At 39.2% G+C, this 24822-nt stretch overlaps 1 protein-coding gene across 7 annotated transcripts in view; it reads left to right on the top strand.

Moving 5' to 3' along the window:
• EHBP1 (EH domain binding protein 1) overlaps positions 1–24822 on the top strand; it is a 274386-nt gene that overhangs the window by 116606 nt on the left and 132958 nt on the right. For all 7 annotated transcript variants that reach the window (XM_033145618.1, XM_033145622.1, XM_033145623.1 and 4 more), the window contains one exon: positions 5648–5837. In XM_033145618.1, the coding sequence (XP_033001509.1) occupies positions 5648–5837 (190 nt within the window). The remainder of the gene's footprint in view (positions 1–5647; positions 5838–24822) is intronic.

Raw genomic sequence — 24822 nt, 5'->3', positions numbered from 1 at the left:
TTGAGAGTTTTTTACAATCAAGAAGTACATACATTTTATACTTACTAAGTGTTGTACGATAGTTGTTCTAATTGATTAGAGCAAAATGGTAGATTTGAAAATTTTGTTAGAAAAGCAAATGTATAGCTTTTATGTCCTCCTGACTGTTTTTGGGTATGTGTCTGGAGTCCTGAGATGGAATTCCTGTAAGAGAAAGAGCTGAAGTTAGGCTATTTGTGCAAAGTGCTCTTTTTCCGCAATTCCAGTCACCAAAGTTCCCATTTGAGTGCTGTAAGTGTTTATGACGGGAAACCAGAAAGATAAAGCCCTTTCTATAATCGTGAGTTTCTGTTTGAGGTTTGTGTTGGTATGCTGTGATGTGGTCACAGTTAGTCTTAATCCTATGAGTAGGTGTTCTGCAGGACGCAATGAGTTTTCTCCTCCATTGAATTCAGTGCATGTTTTGAAAGATCTCTGAAGTCTGTGTTAATTACTTTGGTGTTGGAGGCAGGTTTGGGATCTGAGGGACTCTCGGATTTTTTGTGTATCTGCTCCTGCCTATTACAACCATAACACTCCCATGATTCTGCCCCCGATTTGATTACTACACCAGCAGAGTTCCATACATCAGTGCTAGCATATCCATGAAGTTTCCCTGCTGTATCGCAACTATGGAAGTGTGTGTGGGTTATGTCAGTGTAGAAGTGTAGGATATGTCCATATCCTATGACTCACCTAGGAGGCATATATCAAGTATAGGATTTCATTCTTAATGTGTGATTTCTGCACTGGTTGCAGAAGTAGCTAAAGGGCAACTTTTCCCATCACCACTCCTTCAGTTATATTAATGAATGGAGAGGTGGTTAAAATTGTTTTAAAGTTGTATCCGTAGAACTGAAAGATGATAGATTTCCCAATGAATTTATATGCTGTGCAATATTTAATATGATAAAGTATCCCAGACAGACGTATAAGGTGGAAAGCATGGAGACAAAGCGTTGAATTTAAAATTGGAGCTTAATAATCCTGTGTTGACGTAGTGTGCCCCTGCTCACTCTCTAAACAGGCAGAGCTCCAAAGGATCCAGGGACATGTTCCATTGCAGGTCAGGTTCATCTGAGAGTTCGCCATAAAAGATTAGACCAGAGAAACACCATAAGTGAGGAAAATAGTTCCCGTTGAAGTTGACAATTTATTGTTAGGCAGGTTGTTTGTTTAGTAACCCACTGTTCTTCTCTGTGTGTATACAGTTGCCTGATTCAGAGACTTACTGTGCACCAGGATTCAATTAAAATAAGAGCAAATGAGTTTCAGTGGAAATTAGTATTAATATATGTATTTCTGCCAGATTTCAAAGCCCCCCCCCAACCTTAAGTTTCTGCTGAAGGACAAGAAACACTAAATGGGACGCAGTTCATTATGTACCAAAACATTTATTTATAATTTGTTCTTTCTTTGTTCTCTCAAAACAATGATTCTAATCTTCTCAATCTTTTTTCACAGAAGTCTCTCCATATCTCTTATCATTTTCATCATGCGTCTCTGGATCATCCTATTTTTCCTACTATATGTCTGTTTTAAGATGGGGTGACCAGCCTTGCCTGCAATATTCAAGATGAGGGAAATCCCTTTGATCTATGTGATGGCACTCTGGCCCTTTCAGTATTTCCATCTCATTCATTGTGCATGCACTCATTTTGCTTGTGTAGCTGTCGGTTGAATGGAGAAGTATTAAAGAAAGTTGTATGAAAAAGAGAGCTTGTGAAGGTTGCTTTTTATCACAGGCAAAATATGTTAATTTTAAAGGTTGTCATCATAAACTCTAATATTGTATCTAAGCAAATAATATAATTTGGTTATACATTTGTTTGCTCAAATCCAAAACCTTACACCCAGCTCCTTGAAGTGTATGATACTGACTTCAGTGGTACTGAGGGGTGTGTGTATTTGTGTAATGAGACTTATTTAATAAATCGAATGTGCTAAAACTTCTTAAGAGAGTTGTAATCCCTTTTCTTGGAAGTGCTTCTTTGCTGATGCCAGTTTCTTCATTGTTGTTGTTGTTGTTGTTGCTGCTGCTATTCCTGTAGCTCTGGGCCACTTACTCATGGCAACTAAGTGTTAGCAGTGAGAAATCCCCAGTACATGTTGGTTCTCAAATTCCAAGACTGCAGAGGGTCAGGTAGTTCATTGTCAAAATATAGTATCTTGGTTAACTCTTTCAGAAAAAAAAGAAAGGGGGGTAGTAGCTTGTAGAACAAAAGAAAACATTGTGACCTCCCATATATAATGTTTTGCCCTTGTCCTTATCTTTTTTCATCTAATTTTTACCTTTCTTTGAACTCCCTTAATGTTTGAAGACAGCTCAACAAGTTTGTCAGCAAAACTAAATGATTGACAGGTAGTCTTGAATCTTCTATTCCAAGCGGAATACCATTCTTTTTCCACCTTTGTCTTCAGTAGAACACGTCTCTTTTGTTTGTTTTGACATCACCTTAAGCTTTGATTTGGTCCATGTTTTTTGTGTTTGATGGGTGCTGACGTGAGAACCCCTCAAAGGTGCTTTCACTTTGCAGCCTAGTTATTTTAGTTTCTCCTTTCATTTATTTATCTAGATCGACATCTTCTCCCTGTAATAAACAACAGCAGCCCCCTTTGTAGAGCAGTTAATGAATTAGATTGGGCTGGAATTTGTTTCAATGCCTTTCTCCTTTTTCCTTTCTCCTTTTTCCAAAGGTCCAGATATATCATTACCAAACTTCACTCTTTAACTTACTTTTTCCTGTTAAAGGCTTGTTCCTGTCCAGTTTTTTTTTAAGCCTGTAAGGGCAAGAAGAGATTGTAAATGCATTAATATTCTTAAAAATGTGTTCGTATTCATGTTCATATTCTGCCTTTCTAGCTCAAAAATTAAACTACTGTACTCAAGACAACTTAAAGCAAGAAATTGCTAAAATAGCTCACGTAGTTGATAAAACCAGTATAGACCTAATAAATTATACAAATGGAGAGACCAGCAGGAAAATATCCAGTCTGAAGGACAAAGGCTGTCTAAATAAAAACATGTGCTGCAGGAGGCAATATGTCAACACAGAGGGGTTGGGGAAAACGTTTTTAGAACTGTAAGGATTGTTCAAAATGCAGTTATTGTTGTTGTTGTTGTTGTTGTTATTTGAGTAAAACTAGGGCTTCAAAACAATACTAATTGGACTGAAGGCTCTGCCGAGAGCAATAAGATTTCATTGAGAGTGCTCTGCTTGTGTTAAAGCTATACTTGCTTCTGGAGAGAATTTGGTCTGGACGTATAGAATTAGATCCATAGATGTCTTTCCATGAATGCAAGGCTCTTCAGTCAAGCAGAGGTTACTGCAAATAGAGGAGGGGACGTGCTTTTGGATGATTTCGCACTCCCTCTCCATGCTATCCTCCACACTGTTCCAGTGTATCCCCAACCTCTGGAGCAGATTGGGTGGGTGGACTGGAGGACAGGATAATTATGTGATCATTGCCTCCTCCCTACAATGGTAAAAGCTCTCTCTGGATCAAATAGTTCTCTGCAAATTGAAGGACAACTTTGGGTCTACTGCATACCAGATGCTTCACAGTTTATATCTTCTAATCAAAATTCAAGCTAATTGAGTTATTTTCGTATGTTCGACTTAGTGATATTTAAAGCTTTCAGTAAACAACTTATTATTATCAGTCCACTCCACTCTTCTGTTCAGATGAATACAGTTTACACTAGCAATACAGTATTACCTAATTCTGTACTGGACATGTGCAAATTCATTCAGATGTACAAAAAATGGTTTTTAAAATGCTAAACAGCATATGCATTTTTCCCTCTAACAACCTGAGTTTAAAAAGAAGTAGATGTGAATAGTTGGCTCAAGACATTGTGGAAACATGATGGTAGTCGTTGTTGTTGGCATCTGTCTGTCTCAGGATGCCACGGAGGAGTGTTTGATGTGAAGTCAAACCGTTGGGGACTTAAAGGCTGTAGAGACCGATAAGGAAGAAACATGTTTTGTTGCAGATGAAGCCACCCAGTTGTGCTGCTGCAGATGCACCATGTTGTGTCTTATTTCTGCATTCATCCTCTGGTCACTGCTATGGATACATGGCCTGACTGACTGACTGACTGTCTCCAGGCACTGCAGTTATATTCAAGGGATTCCCACATGGCGGGGTTGATGTTTCCAGCCATCGTGTCTCGTTTGTGGACATCTTTATAACACAGAGTTGGTCTGCCAACTCCCTGTAGAGCACGTCCTTGGGGATCCTGCCATCTTTCATTCTGTGGACATGTCTAAGCCATAGAAACAAACAACAAAATAAATATGAGATTAGGTACCCTAATATTTGAGTAGATCAGGGAAATATCAGGCTCTTCAATCAACATAATCACCAAACTTAGCAGTTTTCTCTTTTCTCTTTTTGCTGTAATTGGTAAGAAAAAAGCAGGCAGGCTGCAACAATCATACTACATGTCAGAGTACAACCACATCTTCCTTGCCAAACCACTAAACTGTAGCTACCAAAGAGGGGGGCCTACAGGTAACCTCAAAAAATCATTCTAATCTTTCCTGGGCTCAATACATTAGCCCACACAATAAAAATACAGTGGTACCCCGGGTTGCGTACGTAATTGGTTCTGGGTTACAGTTCATAACCCAAAAAGTACGCAACCCGAACAAGCGCACAAAAAACCCAGAAGTAGAGGTTTGCGCATGTGCAAATTGCGCAGTACGCTTCTGCGCATCCGTGCGTTGCACGCGCTCTGGGTTGCGCTTCCAGGTTACTGGAGTTCGTAACCCGAAAAGTACATAATCCAGAGCGTACGTAACCCGAGGTACGACTGTATAAACTAATGGAACATTTAGCCAGAAAGGGTTTTGTGCATGTGTACTTGTTTGTGTGTATGTTTATTGTGTATGTAACAGGTGCAGTGTGATCCAACACGTATCTACTCATAAGTAAGTTCCAGTTCAGTGAGGCATTCCATATTAAGCAAGTTTAGGATTCTACCATTTAGGATTCTACCCTTAAGCTACACCCAGGATTAAGCCTCACTGGACAGATTTCTGAATAGACATGTATAATATTGCACTATAAGTTATCGTATTACATTTCCGTTCAGTCTTCCATTCTTATGTAACTAAAATAGATCCTTGATATATTAATTTATATGTATATTGAAACTTCACTCTTCAGACAAAAGTAAGGTGATTTAATTAATAATCAGTGTGAATTTTAATCTCTTTGGTATTTTAACTACCGGTATGTTTTAAACAATTGTTGCCCCCCCTTGATTTTCTTGGGTTTTTTTGTAAATAGCTGTGAGGTTTTTTAAAAAAACAATCAAGTGGTATATAAATATCAATAAATTAATTAATAAGAGGCCCTTGTAGATCCTTTGAATCTGGTTGCTGCAGATTGCTTAGTTCTGGATATTCTGTTTGTTAGCAGTAGGCATGCTTTCGCTCTTCAGGGTCTAGGGGCTTTATGGTTTGTTTTTTGGAGTGGTGGTGAACTAGCAGCACAATCAGTGAGGCCATGGCTTTGTTGTTTCAAAAATTAAATGAGTTTTGAATCACTTGTGAAAACAATTGCCTTCTAAAAATTGTGTTGAAAATGCAAATAAATTAATTTCCCTTTTTTTAATTAGATCAAATCCATTTTATGAACCAAAATCAAGTTCTGCTTTTAATAGCCAAGTTACTCCGCTACAAGAAATGGAAAGGAAGAGGAGAAGAAAAGCTCCTGAACCACCAATTCTCTCACCAAAGACAGAAGTGGAAACAAGTGAGAACAAGTCAGCTATTTGTGCACCGAAGGAGCTTTCCTCTTCTCCCAAGGTATGTAACTACCATGTTGCCAGTGTTTATAATTGCTTATTAAAAACTGAAATTCCTCTTGTATTTCACACATGGTATCTTTCTCAGTTAGTACATAAGTGGTTGTCATTTGGCTATACAGCCTCAGATTATCTTCACTCTGCATGGCCACAGCCAAGTTTTTTAAAACTTCATTGGTTACATAAGTACACAGCTGGCCCAAGTAGTTGTGCTATGTCCCCCCAGAATACGCATGTCTTGTTTCTGCAGATAGCTCTGAACATGGACCACAAATAATGTGAAGATACAGTTAATGAACAGCAGATTTTGCAAAGCTTTTATGTGAAAGTAGTATGAAACTATACACCCTAAAGCAGTCCTGTGTGCACTGATACTGGAATTGGCCCCATTGAGCATAGTGGGACTTACTTCAGAATAGCTATGCTTAGCATTGCACAGATAGACAAAAATATTTTTTCTTTTTTTAAATAAATGAGCTTTTCACTATGAGAAAGAAAAGGCAAGTTTAAGAAAGAAACAATTTGAGTCAGGTGCCAAGCACATCCTGCTCGGAAATTCAGGACATCTTAATTTCAAAGTATATTTTCTGCATTGTTTGTAGAGAGAAATGCCACAAATCCATAATTTTTAAAGCGTATGAAACTATTAAATGCTATAACTTAATATGTTTATGGTTTGTATATCCTTCAAAAATTGATGGAATACAAACAAATCTGAATTATTATATTTGTTACTTTTTAGGCTGAATCTAAGACCATATTGTAAACCAAGAAGCTTCAATGAGCGAAAAACTATGTAGATTGAGGAAATCTCCATATATTTGCCTATTTAAATCATCTGCTCTGTTTTCATGTTCTTGTTTCTATTATTCTTACACTTAATTTATTAATCATTTTTAAAACCTCGAGGTGATTTACAAATGAAACAATAACACATAAAATGATTTTTTTTAAATTTTAAAAGAAGGATTTTCATTTCAACGTATTATTTAGCATATCTGTGACTTATTGTGTTATCCCTTTTCTCGTGAAATGAGATGCATTTGTTCTTCAAGTAAATTTACTGGTTGTGAGGTGTGGTGGTCAGTGCTTGAAGAATTAGAAAGACTCATTCCTCAAGTAAATATGCTAAAAGGAAACAACACAGTGCACTGTTTTGAAGAATTGAAGAGGGAGATTTCCCTTTCTTCTACCCATCCCAAGAATGGGATGATTTCTCTTATAAGTGAGGGCGGATGGAAGATGGGAATCGTTTTTTGTTTAGTACTGTATCTAGGCTTAACATACCCCACACAGCTTTACTTTGTGGTAAAATAATTCTCTATTTCGTTGTGGCTCCTGCTTTAGAAAGCGTCTTGGAAAGAGTGGATTTTTTTTAGACAATGGTCCGTTTTGCTCATGATCCTTGTTGTTGTTTAGTCGTTTAGTCATGTCCGACTCTTTGTGACCCCATGGACCAGAGCACGCCAGGCACTCCTGTCTTCCACTGCCTCCTGCAGTTTGGTCAGACTCATGTTGGTAGCTTCGAGAACACTGTCCAAACATCTCACCCTCTGTCGTCCCCTTCTCCTTGTGCCTTTACTAACATCAGGGTCTTTTCCAGGGAGTCGTCTCTTCTCATGAGGTAGCCAAAGTATTGGAGCCTCAGCTTAATGATCTGTCCTTCCAGTGAGCACTCAGGGCTGATTTCCTTAAGAATGGATAGGTTTGATCTTCTTGCAGTCCATGGGACTCTCAAGAGTCTCCTCCAGCACCATAATTCAAAAGCATCAATTCTTCGGCGATTGGCCTTCTTTATGGTCCAGCTCTCACTTCCATACATTACTACTGGGAAAACCATAGCTTTAACTATACGGACCTTTGTCGGCAAGGTGATGTCTCTGCTTTTTAAGATGCTGTCTAGGTTTGTCATCACTTTTCTCCCAAGAGGCAGGCGTCTTCTAATTTCATGACTGCTGTCACCATCTGCAGTGATCATGGAACCCAAGAAAGTGAAATCTCTCACTGCCTCCATTTCTTCCCCTTCTGTTTGCCAGGAGGTGATGGGACCAGTGGCCATGATCTTAGTTTTTTTGATGTTGAGCTTCAGACCATATTTTGCGCTCTCCTCTTTCACCCTCATTAAAAGGTTCTTTAATTCCTCCTCACTTTCTGCCATCAAGGTTGTGTCATCAGCATATCTGAGGTTGTTGATATTTCTTCCGGCAATCTTAATTCTTGCTTGGGATTCATCCAGTCCAGCCTTTCGCATGATGAATTCTTGCTCATGATCCCATTGTTCTTCAAATCGTGAGGAATGGGCTGCCATAGTGCTATAGCAAATGAATTTTATAAAATACTTTACTGATAACCCTGAAGAATGGCAACCACCAAAATCACAAACTAGACTTTGGCAAACTTAAATAGACTGATCCATTCTGGAGAGGGGAAGAGAGTAAGATGGGGTTTTGTATTTGCATTTTGTTTTCTTTTTTGTATTTTTTGTTATATATTAGAAATCAAGAAAACTATTTTAAGAAAAAGGGGAACAAATGAAAGACTGTAGCAATTATTTAACAGGTTATTAGATAAAATAATAATAAAATTAGATGAAAACTATGTGCAATAGTATTATAGGGAATTTAATACAGGAAACAGTTGTATTTACCATTTCTTTTCAACAGTTTTTATTTGACCTGGCTTTCCCCCCATTAAATAGAGCCTCTTTGGGAAAAATATATCAATTATATATTGTGCTTTTTGTTTTGAGACCGGAAAGTAAAAGAGAGCGGGGGGGAAATCTTTCGGCGTGGCCTCCAGACCCCTCTTAAAACTTTTAGCTGCCCTTAAGGGCCCTGTATTTTAGTTATCATCATTTCAGTTAAAAGCTGAATGGAACTCCTTGTCACATCTATCAAACCACTACTTAATTAGGCAGAGAAGTTGCTGATGACTCCCTGTCCCTCAAGGGCTGATATTGCCATTTCCTCAATTCTCCTAAGCAAAGAAGAAAGGCCGATGCCAGAAGCCTACCCAGGTAGAAGTTGATCAGTATGTTAAATGCAGCAAAGAGCCCTCTGGACTGGCACTCACAGTGCAGAATTACAGGGTTGTTGTTGTTTTAAAGAATGTTCTGTTGAAGCACTTACATTTAGTTTTGTTTGCAGTGGAGTTTCTGTGATAAGGCTGAAGCATCTCACCCTGTTTCTGATTGAGATTAGGGAAAATAACAAGAAATGGCCACTTAAATCTAGTATTGGCAGAGACTGAGGATGTACAACAGGGATATATATTTTTTTTAAATCTGTTTACCTGATTGAGAATGCCTGCTGTTTGACCACTCAAGTTCTAGTTTGACAAGGGCTGGGGTGGGGGGATGTTTTATTAGAGACAATAGGGATTTCTCCTTGGCCAAATAGTGACAGGCCCAAGACCGTCTCCCATCCCTCCTGGTTCAGAAGGCATTTTTCCTAATGAGACAGATCTTAATATTCCATACATGGTCATTACTACTTTTCAGAATTGGGTCAAGGACAGTGTCTGTATATTGCGGGTAGGGCTACTTTAGCCAGCATTTTGTATTCTGCTTTTTTAAACTACTTCCCGTCGGAACTGGGGATGAAAAGCCAGCTGGCTTGGCCCCAGCTGGAGCGTCTCCCAACTCAGCTTTGCCGCTGCGGAGATCCATCGACCTCTGCTCCTCTGACGTTTGTCAGTGACTCAAGCTTGCAGGCTTGAACACACATTACTCAGCAGTGTAAACTGCACAACAGAAGAGGCTTGAGGCTGTAGATGCAACACTAAGGTTACACATTTATTATACATAAATCATGACAAAGGAAACATGGCATCTCTCCTTGCACTCTTCTCGGAGAGAGACTAAAAACAAAAGCAGTACAGAGCGGAAGTTCCGCTCACATCAGCAATCTGTGCTGGAATGTAAACAGACATGTGACGTAACAATCCCACATATCTGCAGCAAAAGGTGGAATGGAATTCCCAACACTTCCTTTACTGGCGCTTGTCCTCTTGGGGGTCAAGTCCTCCACCAGAGCCTCAGAATCCCATTGCCGTCTGGGTGGTGCTTCTGCTGTCACACTGATCGTGGCAATTTTGAAATGCCATGCCAGTGCAGCAATGTGAGAATGCAGGGATGTAAGACTAAAGCAGGTTCCCTTGTTTGCACCCAGGCCCTTCTACCCAAACTCAGCTTTTCTTATTCTTAAATTTGTACCCTGTCCACTCTGGGATGCTTCCAACAGAAGAAGATGGGCTCCCATAAGAAGCGTTCAGAGTAAAAGAGCAAGATATTCCCAGAGAGCAAATTGCCTGCAATAGCACCAGTTCATGGTTAAATTGCTTCAACACTAAGCCTGCAGTAATTTCAGTACCAGAAATGAGGACTTTTCTAGGCTCTTTATGCTCCAGCTTTTCAAGCACAAGTGGGGTTTGCTCATATTATATTAGGTGTTGTCAGAGTAGACACGGGGACGGAGTTGGCACCTTGTGTCTTCCGCAGAGACACTCTGGGAATACCGTAACATTTTAATAGCACCAAAGCCTGAAGATGGATTTTATGAATGGGACTAAATCGTATGGTAATATTTTCTCATTTGAAAGTTCTTGTTGTTGTTTAAATAGTTTTTAGTGTATTGCAACTACTGGTATCTTTCTTGCACAATTAAAACTGATGGAAAATATAACCATAACGTAATAACTTAATCAAGATTATCAGATGGTGCTAGATCATTAGTGCACTTTTAGAAAGAAGGGAGAGTGCAGTCCTCAAAGACTTGCAGCCGTATTGCGCATCACCGTAACTCCAAGGTGATGAAAGCAACATAACTACTGTCTGTTCTTAGGCATTTGAACACTGTCTGCAAGAGTCTTTTACATTCATTCAGGGCGTGACTCAGCCCCAAGGTCCAATTTCAAGCTATAATTAATATTTTCATATGGGCAAGATTAATTAGAGCACCATTTTTGCAGAGATACAATTATGTTTGCTTCTGAAATTTACCAACCTAAAATTGATACTGCAGCACTGCAAGTATTAAGAGAAGGTGTGCCTTGCCCTGAAGATCTGTCCAGTTTTACACACCCGTCCTCTGTACCAAGAGATATCTGCTGAGGGAAACAGGTAGAACAACATGGGTTTCAAGGTGTCAGCAAATCTGGACTTCTATCATATTGAAATGAGCTTAAGTATGGACTTGGTTTCTCTTGTGGCTATAAATGCGTATTCTATATAGTGTATATTAAATGTGTATTTTATATAGTGTATATTAAATGTGTATTTTATATCTGAAATATGCCTAGAAAAATATCTTGAAGAACTATCCAAATAGATCTACCGTATTGAAAAACCAGGTTCCCTTTAGTTTCTGTATTCCAGCTGTACTGTAACAAAAACAGTACCCCTTATCGGAAGTTCTGCCTACTTTTTGAGCTAAAAGACAGTGTAGCCCAGAGGTAAACAACCTGCCCTCCTCTTCTGCCCCACACCACTCAGAGTGTGATTGGAGTCATCTCACTCAGCTGCTTTTCCCATGTCTGAAGACCTCATAGCTAAGAATCCCCTTGCGGAGATTCTTTGCTGGAGCCTCCCGTGTGCAGGATGAGGTCAACTGCACACGGGATACCAGTTGCTGGGGATCTGCGGCCAGCGTCTCACGTGCGTCCTACTAGAAGCAATTGGCCGTGTAACACTGCTGCTGCGTAACATTCTGCACATGTTGTCTGAACAGCAGAGCTTGGGGATAAGATGGACAACTGTATCCTGCTAAACAGCGTATTCAATCTTCCAGTTTCTTTACCATATCAACTCACATACTTCCAAATCCTTCATTTGGATTCCAACACAAAGCTTGACAAACACAAGCCTCATGATTTCAGATTCACCCATGTACGTTGAAGCCACCCACATATTTTCAATAAATTAGAGGCAAAATAACCCCATGTCATTTTAAGATACACCCAAAAGGAGCCACCTACTAGCCTGTCGTATACTCTCAAAAGCAACTCATAATATGACCCAGAGATCTGCTTTAAAAACAAAAACAAAAACCCTACTGGTATTCCCAAGGCCTTTGGTATACTTAAAGTAACCCTTCTGACCCAGGAAAGTTCATCAGTCAATATGTTATACTAATCCTGAGTGCTAGTCATTGTATGTCCTATTTTAATTGCTGCTGCACAAAATTTGGCCACCTTGTATGTTATAACAGGATTATTATCTAGGAGCAGCAGAGTGGCAAGAAGCTGTTCAGAACTTCCAGTTTATTTCTGGAGTATTGGCAGAATAGGGTTAAAGCGTAAATCTCTATAAAACAAGCACTGAAGAAGCACATATTCTACAGTTTCAGTTTGACCATCCAATAGGATGGAAATAATTTTGTATCATCTGATTTTTGTATAATATCTACAAAGCGCTACAAAGTACACAGAACTATTTTATAATGTTCATAGATATTAAAAGAGATTAAGGCTGTAATTGTAACGCCACTTACTTTGGAATAAGCCACACTGAAATCAGTTGGACTTATTTCTAAGTAGATGTGGTTAGGATTGCAGTTTAACCTGTTAAGCTTTTCTTAATTATTGTTTTACTAACTAAATTTAGCATTACAAAATAACAGGAGGGGGCAGAGCTTAATGGTAGATCCCATGCTTTGCACACAAAAATTCTGGCATCTCCAGGTAGGACTGGAAGAGACTACTGTCTGAAACCCGAAGATGGCTCAGTTGGTGGGGCAAAAGATTCCTGTATTGCAGGGGGGTTGGACTACATTAGCCTTGTGGTCCTTTCTAACTACAATTCTATGATTCTATGAAATGTGAAAAAACTGCTGCTAGTCAACGTAGATATTACTAAACTAGATGGACCAATAGACTGTGCATAAAGCAGCTTCCTAATATCTGATCTTATTAGAACAAGAGGAGAACCAGCAAATTAAAAGTCTTAGGCTGACCCCTCTGCATGTTCCAAGGGCAGAACAGCTGAAGTTCTCAATGAAGGTCTAGATGAGGAATCCTTGGAAAGCAAACTGTAAGATAGCAAGCCTTTGAGAGCAGTGTGAATTTTAAACGAGTTGTCTACATTGATTTTCCTTAAGTCCCATCCACTAATCTAATTGTCTCTAATTTATAATTTAATGTAACAGCAATGCAGCTATCAGTGGAGAAAGCAGCAGTCTGAGACACAATTGCTAAAAAGTATATTTCAGTGAAATAAACTGCTCTAATGGTATTTAGGTTTAAATATTCAGAATACTCAGCTACATGTGTTAGCATAAAGGATTTGCGATGTTAAATGACCACCTTCAATTTGTGAAATTATAGGAAGCCCAAAGTCTGGTTTCTTGTGACAAATTTATAAACTAGTATTATTTTAAGCCATGGACATTTAAATTTTGAATTGATCATGCTACAAATGTTGATAGCTGAAAGAAATATTGGGGACTCTGGTTCACACCTTATTTGATGAGTCTTTGGTCTCCTCTTTGGCCTTTCTAGGTTTCTAGGACCTCACCTACATTATTGCTGCCCTGGTATACAGAAAATATATAAGCACTGAAAGTGTCTAGCCAGAAAACCTTGGCCTATCCACCAATTTTAGGTAAAACTGAATAGACAGAGAAGCAGAAGACAACTGTTTCCAAGTTACTACCCACAACACAGTTAATTATGTTTTTGTCCTAATTTGAAGGCAGCTTTGAGAGAAGCACACCCATACATTAAAAAACTAACAAACTACTACTGAAACTTGTTGACCAAATGTTGCCACACTAATGTATCGGAGTTATATTTATCAAAGCAATGAACTAAACAGCTCATGAATGGAGGTTAAAATTACCTCTGCACTTTTTATTAGGACATGAACCTCATACATTCTACTGGTAAATTTATATTGGTAGACTGCATTATAAAACTATTTTGAACCGACATAATCCCTCTCCCATTTCCATATGTGCTGGGCACATTTGCCTTTCACACATTCTTCTAAAACTATTACCAGGCAAGGACTTTTGATTAAACCACAACCAGGTTCTAATGAGGCTGTATATTTTTTAAAGGCAGACTTGTAAGCAAGCATGCTGATCTTATTTTTAATCCAAACAAACTATTGACCTACAACTAACATTAAGAATTGCTTAAGATATCTCATTCATGATGCTGGATGCACCTTTTAGAGCAAAAAGTGAAACCAAAAATCAGCAATAAACCAATTGCTTTAGCACAATGTTTAAAAGAGAAGCTCCAATTTTGTTTTAAACATTTGAAAACAGAAAGGCTCCAAAGGATCTCAGAACAGTAACATACACCAGACAAAGGTCTGTGGAGATCTACACAAGGAGCTCCATACATGAAAGAAAAAAATTAAAGCTCAGAACGTGAAGAGGAACAAAGTTTTCTATATGTACTATGAGGAGTAGTGTGAGAATTACCTGTGAGAAGCAGGCAAGGCTTGTACTCGCTTGGTGGGCTGGCTCAGGAACAGGCAGAAGCCCAAGGAGAAGAATTTCATACATCGGTTGGAACTCAGTGGTTAGTCTGCTAGTTTGGGTATATGATGTTGGAAAGGGCACAGCTTCTACTGGCAGACTAGGATAAGCAGGACTCAACAAAGGGGAAGGAAACTTGGTGTCCTTCAGCCATGGTTAGACCACAAAACCTGGTGCTGCACTATCTGGAATGAACCAATGTTACGCCCTTGCCATGCCCATTACACCACTGCTACCCAGAGCTAAGCCATGGTTTGTCTTAGCACTACTTCCAAACACAGGCATATTGTTTGTCTCACTCTGAACAAACCACAAGGTGCAGGAAAATTCTAATCAAGAGTATAATTGTCACATCTTTCAGTAACTTGAATAAAAATGCATGGACTGGTAGATTCCTGCATTGCAGGGGGTTGGATTAGAAGACCCTCGGGGTCCCTTCCAATTCTACAATTTTATGATTCTAGTAAAAAGCAGTAGAGATGTCTGATCTGGCCCCAACGATACACACCTTAGTTATATCCTCTTTAGATTACTGTAACATGTCCTATGTGGGGCTGCCTTTGGAAAGTGCTCAGAAACTTCAGCTGGCTCAAAGAGCTGCTGCAGATTGTTGACTGCAGCTGGTTATAGGGAGCAGATGACCCCCTGGCTAGAACAGTTCCGCTGGTCTGTTTCCAGGCACAATTCAAAGTGCTGGCTATGACCTATAAAGCCCTACATGGCTTAGGTCCAAGCTATCTGAAGACCGTTTTTCCTCATAAAACCTGTCCAGGTTTTGAGATCCTTGTGGAAAGGTCCTCTCCACAGTGCTGCCACCTTCACAGGAACGCTTACTAGGGATGCAGGAGAGGGCCTTCTCAGTGGCTGCTCCCAGACTTTGGAACTTCCCTGCTAGAGAAATTAGACTGACTCCCTCCTTGTTGTCCTTCCACTGGTGACGTTGTTGTTTCAACAGGCTTTTGGGAACTGTCTGTTTTTAAGGAAAGGACTGGTGCTTTGATATTTTTATTGTAATGATCTGCATGTTTTAACAGGATTTCTATATCTATTTATCTATTTATCTATTTATCTATTTATCTATTTATTTATCTATCTATCTATCTATCTATCGATGGCTTTTTCTATGCTTTTATCTGTAAACCACCTTGAGTCTCTGTCAGAAAAACGTTTGAATATATATAACAACAATAGTAATAATAAGAATAGTAGTAATAGTAATAGACTCTGGGGCCACCAAGCTTTTAATTTACAAGTTATTTTATACTGCTCTCTAAAAGCAGTCTAACTTTGTTCTGAGCTGGTATCAACAGAGTCTCCCTAATATTTTGCAATAGTATCAGGGTAAGCATTAGTATTTCCAAATATAAGCTGCACAGAGTTATTATGTGCTTGTATTTAATCAATGGCATCAGAATCTAGGGCAAAGCCTTGGTTAGTAAATCTTAATTTGTCAAATGTACAGTGTCCTAAGGATGCAGTGAATATATAAGGTGGACTAAACTGCAGCACGGGTTTGCAAACTATCCCTAAACAAAAGAACACTTCTGTTTGCTAAAACATGATGTCAGTTTCCACCCTGACACATATTCATTGAAGAAAGGGCTCTTTCTGTTCCATTGCTGTTCGCTTCCTGCAGTGTACAACACAATTCATTCTTCTCCTCCTCCCTTCCCCATTACAGGTTGTTATGTAATTAGTAACATCATCATGTTTTTCTTTCTCCACAATATTATTTTCTTCCTAAACACATAATCACTTGATTCAGAAAAAGCTGTTGCAAGTAAACCAACTGTTGTGTAGTTAGAAAAGCATGAAAAATACTTCCTTCTTGACACTGACTGCCCCTATTTTATCCAGCTGCAATCCTGACCCCATTTACCTGGGAGTACACCCTAATGAATTGAGTAGCACTTACTTCTGATCAGATATGGTTAAAATATTAGAAGCGCTGCAGATAAGTGAAGAATACTTTTCATTTTTGTTTGGATTCTCCCCCCCACACACACAAGTCCACCATCATCTAAGCATGATAGAGGACTTAAATAATATGTACACTTTCTTTTTCTTTTCTTGTCAGGGGCAAAATACATTTTATTCCAAAGAAGTGAATCAAGGAACAAAAAAGCAAAATAAATACTTAATGTAAACTAGAATAACAACCACAAACTAGCTGTGTGAGAACGTTATTAATTATGTAGACTTCAGCAGCTTAAAAATAATAATTTAAATCCAGTATCACCACATTAGGCAGCCATCTGCAAGTGGGAAATCCTGATACCAAGAGACAGAGCAGAAAAAGCTAAAATATGTGGCAAGGGTCACCTTCAAGCAGATTTCATCTGGGACATAAAAATGGCAAAACAGCTTGGACAGCACCATCCCTTCCTGTTGGGAAAATTGATCAGAGCACAGCCTTTAGCAGCTCTACCATACAGTCTGCCATATGCGCCACACAGCCATTTGGCCTGCTACCACCAGCCACCTAAGTCCGAGGATATGAAACTCTCCCTTTCAGTCACCAGTTATATCAGTTTGATGCCCATGTTCAAGTACTTTTCTACAGCATCAAAGAGGAAATGAAGATGTGCCTTCAGAGTGGAGCAGGATTCTTTGAAATCAGGAAAGCTTTCCTCATCATAGTGATATACTCCATATGCAGTTATGTAGGAGAAATTTTTCTGTACTCAATTCCACAGCACAGGTGACTAAATGTGATGATGCAACAATGTGGGCCTTACCCACAGAATTTGTGTCCCACCCCTTGGTGGGGTAAGATTCACATGACTTTGCTTGTCTATGTGGTTGAAGCATTCATACACAGCTCGAGTATATATGCATAATATGTAGTAAAATATATGAGTAGCATTCAAGCTGCAAAGGCCTAAGAAAATAAAACAGTTTTGATCAGGCATCTGAAACTCAGTAAGGACATGTCCACTCAGCTCCAACCTTGCCACAACCTTGCGCAGTCCAGTGATGCTGGTTTCGGTAGGGCAGCTCTGCCCTACCCCACTAGCCACTGCCACCAGTGGTACATTGTTCTCCAAAGGCATGCAAAGAACAAGCGGATTATATTCAATGTGGAGAGATGCAGGGGAAAAACAGGGATGGTATCGGGAAATACCAAGGCAACAAACAGAATGGAAGTTCAACCTGAGAAAAAGAAAATTAATTAAATGTGAGGTGTGGAGGGAAGATCAAAAACAACTTGTTAGCCAATGGACATCAAAGCAATCCATTGTATAGGTATATATGATTGATATATATAATCACCTGCCAGAGGGCTTAAGGGCCTTAGATGACAAGAGTGTTACACCTGCTTAACTTATATATTAATGACCTATCTAGGCAACTCCAGGTTACCCCAGTAAAGGGGTGTAGGAATACACTTCGTGGATGTTTTTGCATCTGCGATTGTTTGTATCTGGTTAATGTCAAAATATGCACTATTTAACGTATTCTTCCGTCTAAAAGCGAAAGTGAAAGCAGGGCTCAGTAGGCGTCTTGCCACTGAGATCCCTCCGCTTAGACTTTTTGGCTCCAAAGGTTTAAACTTGTTAATGGTCAGTTAATCTGCTTCCCGCCCTTTTCAAGGGCAGCAACAGTGTTCTGATTGGTAAAAGTATTGATCATGACGTTACTGGTTCGTTGTCAATAAAAGGCTGCGGCTCCCCGTTTTGGGCATTCAGAAATGTAGATAGTCAGGATTCATCAGTGGTTCAGGTAGTCGGGGTTTTTTGGGGGAATGGGTTGGTTGGGTTGGAAGCGCGTGCAGGAGGTAGAGAGGTTAGCTTGCGGAAGATTTGGCGGTAAAGGTTTAGCTAGCTTTAGTGTTAGCATAGGTTAGCATTGCGGAAGATTTGGCGGTAAAGACTTAGCTAGCTTTAGCATTGCAGAAGAATTGGCGGCGCAGGGTCTGTTAGTTTAGGAAAGCTTAGAATAGTCAAGGCATAGAGAAATGTAGAAGCCCATGCGGGTTAGCCAAAGCCATCAAAAGAACTAATGGTCGTCTGTCTTTATTTCGTCTTAATTTAAATTTTTCATAGCTCACTAGCCTTCTTGCTTGGCCGTAACTTGCTCATCATTTGTTTGGGTATGTTACTTAAGGGAACAACTTAGGAGGTCGCAAGTGCTTGCAGGTATTTTCACGAGGCACTTTTCATCCGAACTACTCACGCACCCTTCAGATTTAGCCTGGCGGACAACGGCGCAGTGTGAGTTTAAGCTCCGGAATTATCGGCTGTTCCGTTCGCAGGCTTAGACAAAAACAGGTTGAATGAAAAATGTGATTGTTTCCAGTATTCTTTCATAGCTAATATATACAGTTCACTGTGTTTGAATATGCTGTGTTTCAGAGTGTTTAACTCAGAGAGAAAGGGAACAGTGTTAATTCTCTGCTTGTTTTTAAAATAAATAATAAGCACCAGAATTACAATATCTTTTCCCTTAATAAATGGCAGGTGCTTTTTGACTTGGAGTAAAACACATGTTTTTTAAAAAAGTCAAAAACAGTTATGGGCATATTAGTAAAATTAAACAAAAAAATAAAATTAACCTCACTTCGTTGATCGATCCTTTCATTCTAAAAAATCCTATAGATTTAAACTCTCTGTTACTATTTTGGGGGTTTTTTGGAAGTGGTATTTTTTTGTAATCCTCTGGATTTTTCTTCTTTTGTTTTGTCTGAGTACACATTTACCAAAAGAAACCTATATGTGCAATGAAGGCAAAGAGAAAAAGCACCAAATACCACCCAGTATAGGAGCCAAGTTAATAGGCATTGCTATTCACGTGGTGTGTATGCACCATGCCTTGTATTCAATTTATATGGGGCTTACCTCCCCCTCCCCCATATTTTATTCAAGTTGGCACCCCTGCCATCCAGTATTTTACAGTTTATTATGTCATCTCTAAAATTTTGAGTTCTTTGTGCCAGTCTGTTTTCTGAATGACTCACTGTAATAATGAATTAACCAAGTCAAGCTAGCTGGTGCAATGACTTGGGGGTAGGTTTGGGGTTGTCTTTTTTTTAAAAAGTATGATTAACTAGTTACATATGCGTAGTGGGATGTGGCAAGCAAGGGAGTTGGGCCTGATCTGTAATTGAAATCCAAGTAAAATAGTTAATCATCTCTAATCTTAATAGCCTTCTTCCTTTTTTGTGCAGTTACCAGTAGTCATTGGCAACACAGCCCTTCTTGGGGGGTGGGGGTGGGAAGGAAAAATCTTGCAATGAAAACTAAAAAATTAATCGGTGTTTTAGAAGGAGTATTATTTATTTGTGTGTAATGCCAGACAGAAAATCTTTCTGTTTTCTTCAGCAGTTCAGTTTTGAGGGTTGGCAAGCCAACATAATAAAACCAAATGGTCCTGAGATAATTCCAGCATGTTAGCTAGCTGCATGTTCTACAACAGAATTATTTAGCCCATGTTCAACAGTGTGCTTGCTATCGCTCCTCCATTTGTTGAATTCAGGATGACCTTTGCATGAATAAAGTCAAATAGGATTAAGGATGGAATTTTCAACAATGGGAAAGAGCAACAGATGTAGCCGACGTTGAACGTGGGAGGATTCTTGATGCACAGTTGCCTAAAGCGTCTATATGTGGGTGAAAATTTTTTTTCTTAAAGAGAACAAGTTTTTCTGAGGATATACATGAGAAAATAAATAAAGCCTGAAATATTCCAGGCAGAGAGATCTGAATGCTATGTTTTGGGAATGACTTTAATTAGCAGTGGTTTCCTTTTTAAAATTGCATTAATATGTCATGTGACTTATAGATTTGTGTTCACCTTTATAATAAACAATAGGAGACAAAGATCACTTTTTTATAATTTGAAAAAGTGTTTTGTTAATTAAATATTTTGGAAAAATTACAAGAATCAATCATAGGGATTTTTTCCTGAATATGATATGCCTCATAAGACAAAGTGGGAGGAGGGATTTACCTTGCACCTGAGAAATACCTAGGGTGGGTTTTTTATTTTTTGTTTAATCATAGCATGAGTTCAAATCAAATCAAATCAAAGTTTATTGCGTTAGCGATTTGGCCATAGCACATAGAAAAGAATCCAGGCAGTAACCTGCCACAATTATGCAGAGAATATATTAGATACATTTGCAAAGCAACAGATATAAAAACATGGTAGATAAAACAAGGTAGGATAAAAGCAGTAACAAATCGTGCAAGCTATGGGTATTTTGGAATGTTTACAAAAATCCAGGGCTAAGAGAAGTTAACCTATCGAGATGGCCCTGAGTTTCAGGGCCTGCAAAATATAGATGGCTACACTGCGAGTAACCATGGGGTTGGCGTCCACCAGTAAGTATTTCATGCAGTCATCTTCCATGACGATGGACGGGGGAATTAATAGGAAGAGCCTTGGTCTTATTGAGTCATATAGAGGGCAATGAAAGAAAAAGTGGATAAAGTCCTCTATCTTTCCCCTGTTGCACGGGCAAAGGCGGAGATCAAGAGGAGTGTTGGAAAATATGCCCTGTAGGAATGCTGTGGGAATGGAGTGGAAGCGGGCTAGTGTGAAGGCTCTTCTTTGCGTAGGATTCGTCAGGTCACTCAGATAGTGAGCCAGAGATCTTACTGCCTTCATGCGAGGAAACCACGTAGATAGGCTGGCCGAGTTGGATAGAGCCAAATCCAGTGCTTCGTCCCTGTCAACAATCGATTTGCGGATTTTGTCTTTATCCCAGGAGATCAATTATTTGCAGTGCAGAAACTTTAGACTATTTCTGATACTGAAAATTGTTCCTTCGCATGCACATAAAATTTATTTTATGCTATGTGCACCTATTCATTCTTTTAATTATAATAAGCTTTCGTTCATAAAAAATGAGTTCATATACGTTTGTTAGAATATTTAGCAAATTGTTTCCATTTTTCAATTAGTTTTCTGATGTTTTGTATTATAGTCGCTTTTACTTCTAGGAAGTACAGTGCACTCTTATACACGCTTGCCCTGGCCTAACTCCCAGATAAGTGTGCATAAGATTGTGACCTTAATATATTTCCAGTAAGTGCCTAAGGCTGCGCTTGTCCTGTTTAACTTAGAGGAACATGTATAATCTTGCATTATAAGTGGTGTATCAGAGAATATAACTTCAAAGTGTTTGAAGATAAAACCCATTGAAGTAAATAGGGTTTACTTAAGTTTTGACTCTAAGGCTCCAGTCCTATCCACACTTCATTGATAGTAAGTCTCATGGGAACCAAAAGAATTGCATGGAAATCAATGAAGTGTACTTCCAGACACCAGCCTGGACCATTTTTCTGACCAATATTAAACTGCATTTTTAAAAAAAATAAAAAATCTGGATTACAAGACTTGGGTCAAAAAAATAGAATAAGCCGCCTCCTGAAAAAACCAGGACCTTCTACTTTCACATGAATTTAGCAGATGCAGAATCATGAAGAGAACCAAAGGAGGACACAGTGGCTTGCTTTATTTATCCCTGACCAGCTTTGCTGTTGCTTTAGAATCAAGCATTAGTAAATTAACAGCAATTCACAGAAAACCCAGTTGCTGTTAGCTCTGCTTCAGTGGTAAAACACAGGTTTTCCAAGAAAAAGTGCCGGAACAAAACAAACACACACTCAAACACAGAGCTTTGAAATCTTTATCTCTGCCTAGAAACACAGCACAAAAGCCAGTCTGGATGAACCCCGTGTTACAAATACGTTCTTGTATATATGGTGTGTCCATGGTGTCTTGCTCAGCTCACATTTCATGTAGATACAACATTTCTCCAACCTGCATCAACTGCCTGCCTCAGAGGCAGGAAATCATGTGGCCATAAGAGTAGATGCTAATGGCCACGTGGCATGTCATGGTTGCTTAAATATTATCCATGTCACAGGTCTCATTGTATGGACGTGCATTTTGGGTAGAACCTAGGCTGCAATCATGTGCATGTTTACTTGGGGACATACATAGTGAACATACTTCCAAGTAAGCAGTTGACTAACTTTTGACGAAGCCCAAGGGTCCTGTGGATTTATTTTTGACAAATCTTTGAAGTTTCATTACTCGATTTGGGCAAATGTGCAATAAGGGCTTTATGGAGCCTTTCACTGGAACTGAAAGGCAGGATCTTGAGTCCAACAGCAACCTTAAAGAGAAAGAAAAAGAAACGAAAACATATTTTCTGTGTGCAGAACTTTTCACAACTCATCACATAGTGTATATGGACTCGCAGATTATTGATTGACTTGACTGCAACAAGTGTTGAAGCCCTGTTTCAAAAACCACCAGTTTTATTAAAATGCAGCAGTTTTGCACAATTTACTGTCATACTTCAACTATTATTAACCATGCAATCTTGCACACGTCTGCTTGGTAACCTAGTACAGGTATTGCAGCCTTAGAATATCTTTTAAACTTTTACTGCACAAAGTAAATGAACCTCTGGCACTAAATTCTAAAAACCAGCTGTGCTGCTTTTCCTTAATGAGCTTAACATTTGATGCACTCATGGCATGCCCACAGTCCCCAGACTCCCTTCTTCCTTCAGTGAGCAGTCAACTCTCTGTGTATCCAAAAAGTTGTGTGCACAAAACAACAGCCTTGATTTTTATCTGCTTTATTTATTTATGTTAGGAAGGAAACAGGTTCACACACATATGCCATGCTTTTCTTTTTCTTTTTTCTTTATTAAATTTCTATCCCACTCTTTATCTGAGGATCACAGGGTGGTTTACAATATAAAAAAACAAAAATACATAACACAGTAACAAACAAAAACAGTACCTCCACACACAGTTTAAAAGGCCATAGATTGTTTGATTGGCCAAAGGCCTGGGAGAAGAGGAATGTTTTTGTCTGGCACTTGAAGATACGTAACAAAGGTGCCAGGCAAGCCTCCCTGGAGCGAGCATCCCACAAACAGGGAGCCACTGCAGAAAAGGCCCATTCTGGTGTTGCCACCCTCTGGACCTCCTGTGGAGGAGGTGCACAAAGAGTCTCAGATGATGACTGCAGGATCTGGGTCAGTCCCTGAGGTATTGTGATCCTGAGCCATTTAAGGCTTTATAGGTCAAAACCAGCACTTTGAATTGGTCCTAGAAACTAATTGGCAGCCAGTGCAGTCTCTCTCAGTATGGTAAACTAGAACACCCTTCAGCCCCAGCCAGTCAGCACAGCCATGCTGAAGGGCACCAAACTGGAGAAGGCTGCTCTAAGGCAATAAAGGCCACAATTGATTTTAAATATTTAATGGCATGTGACCTCTTAACATAGTAAATATATAGGTACAGAGTTGCTCCCTTGATACTTATTAAAAACCCATCCCAACATTTTTTGTTTATCAAATAAAGCATCTAAGTGTATGTACTCATCTAGAAGTAAATCTTTTTTATTATATTGGAACTTACAGTTTAAAAAGAGCTGTCTGATTTTCTGTATGCACAATTAAGCAAAATACAGTCATGCCTCGTGTTATGGCAGCTGCGGGTTACGTCTTTTCGGGTTGCGCTCCGCACAGAACCCAGAAGTACCGGAACGAGTTACTTCCAGGTTTCGGCGCTCGCACATGCGCAGAAGCGCTAAACCATGCCTTGCGCAAGCGCAGAAGCACCGAAATGCGTCCTGCGCAGACGCAGCAGCGCAGGTTGCAAACTCTGTGGGTTGCAAACGCACCTCATGCACGGATCGCATTTGCAACCCGAGCGCCACTGTACATTAGATCAAATGTGGATTAAGAAACACCAAGTTTATGTTCAGGATCATAAACTTGTTCAAGTACACATTTTGATTCAATATCTGTATATTTGCTGATTGAAACAGTGTTGGGTAAAGTCCCTGTGACTGCTGAGTTTTGCATTTGCATCACTTGTGATGTTGCTAACACCCACACACTACATGCTTAGACTTGAGTAGTAATTGTAATTGAGCTGTACAGTGTTTTGACAGTTTTTAACCACTGTGAGATAGCTAATAAGGTAACATGTGGCATTAAAGTTTGGCTGTTTGATTTATGGGGTTTTTTTTGATAGATTTTTTAAATAAAACTTTTTAAAAAGTGAACTGTTTAGATTACTACTACATTACAACAACACAGCTACAGAGCACCCACACCCACACACACACCCGTTTTATTCTAAGTAGAGAATTGCTCTCATTTCTTAGAAGTTGATTTCTTGATTAGTAATGATCCCAAAATTTTGTTAAAGAGCTTTTGGTGTACAAGTTTTTACTGAACTGTAACTGCACCAAATTTTAATCATAATAAAAGGTACCCAAAGCTCTTTCTTGGAAGACTATTCAACTGAAATTCATGAGGCAATTTTTATGCAGCATGTTTTGAATCTGGATAAATGTGTGTGTTTTCTAAGAATGCAGATACAGCAGTATGCAAACAAAAAAATTACTGTAGACCTATGATCTTTTATTTATCAGGAAATGTGTGTATTTTTGCAAGTCCAGGCAACAAGCTTAATCACAAATATATGTAGGAAATTTTGCAGTTCCTAGTGAAAGTGTGTCAGGCCT

Source organism: Lacerta agilis, chromosome 3 (assembly GCF_009819535.1).
Source record: "Lacerta agilis isolate rLacAgi1 chromosome 3, rLacAgi1.pri, whole genome shotgun sequence".
NCBI classification, from domain to species: Eukaryota; Metazoa; Chordata; class Lepidosauria; order Squamata; family Lacertidae; genus Lacerta; species Lacerta agilis.
The sequence above is the reverse complement of the archived record's forward strand: the minus strand, read 5'-3'. Positions and strand labels throughout refer to the sequence as shown.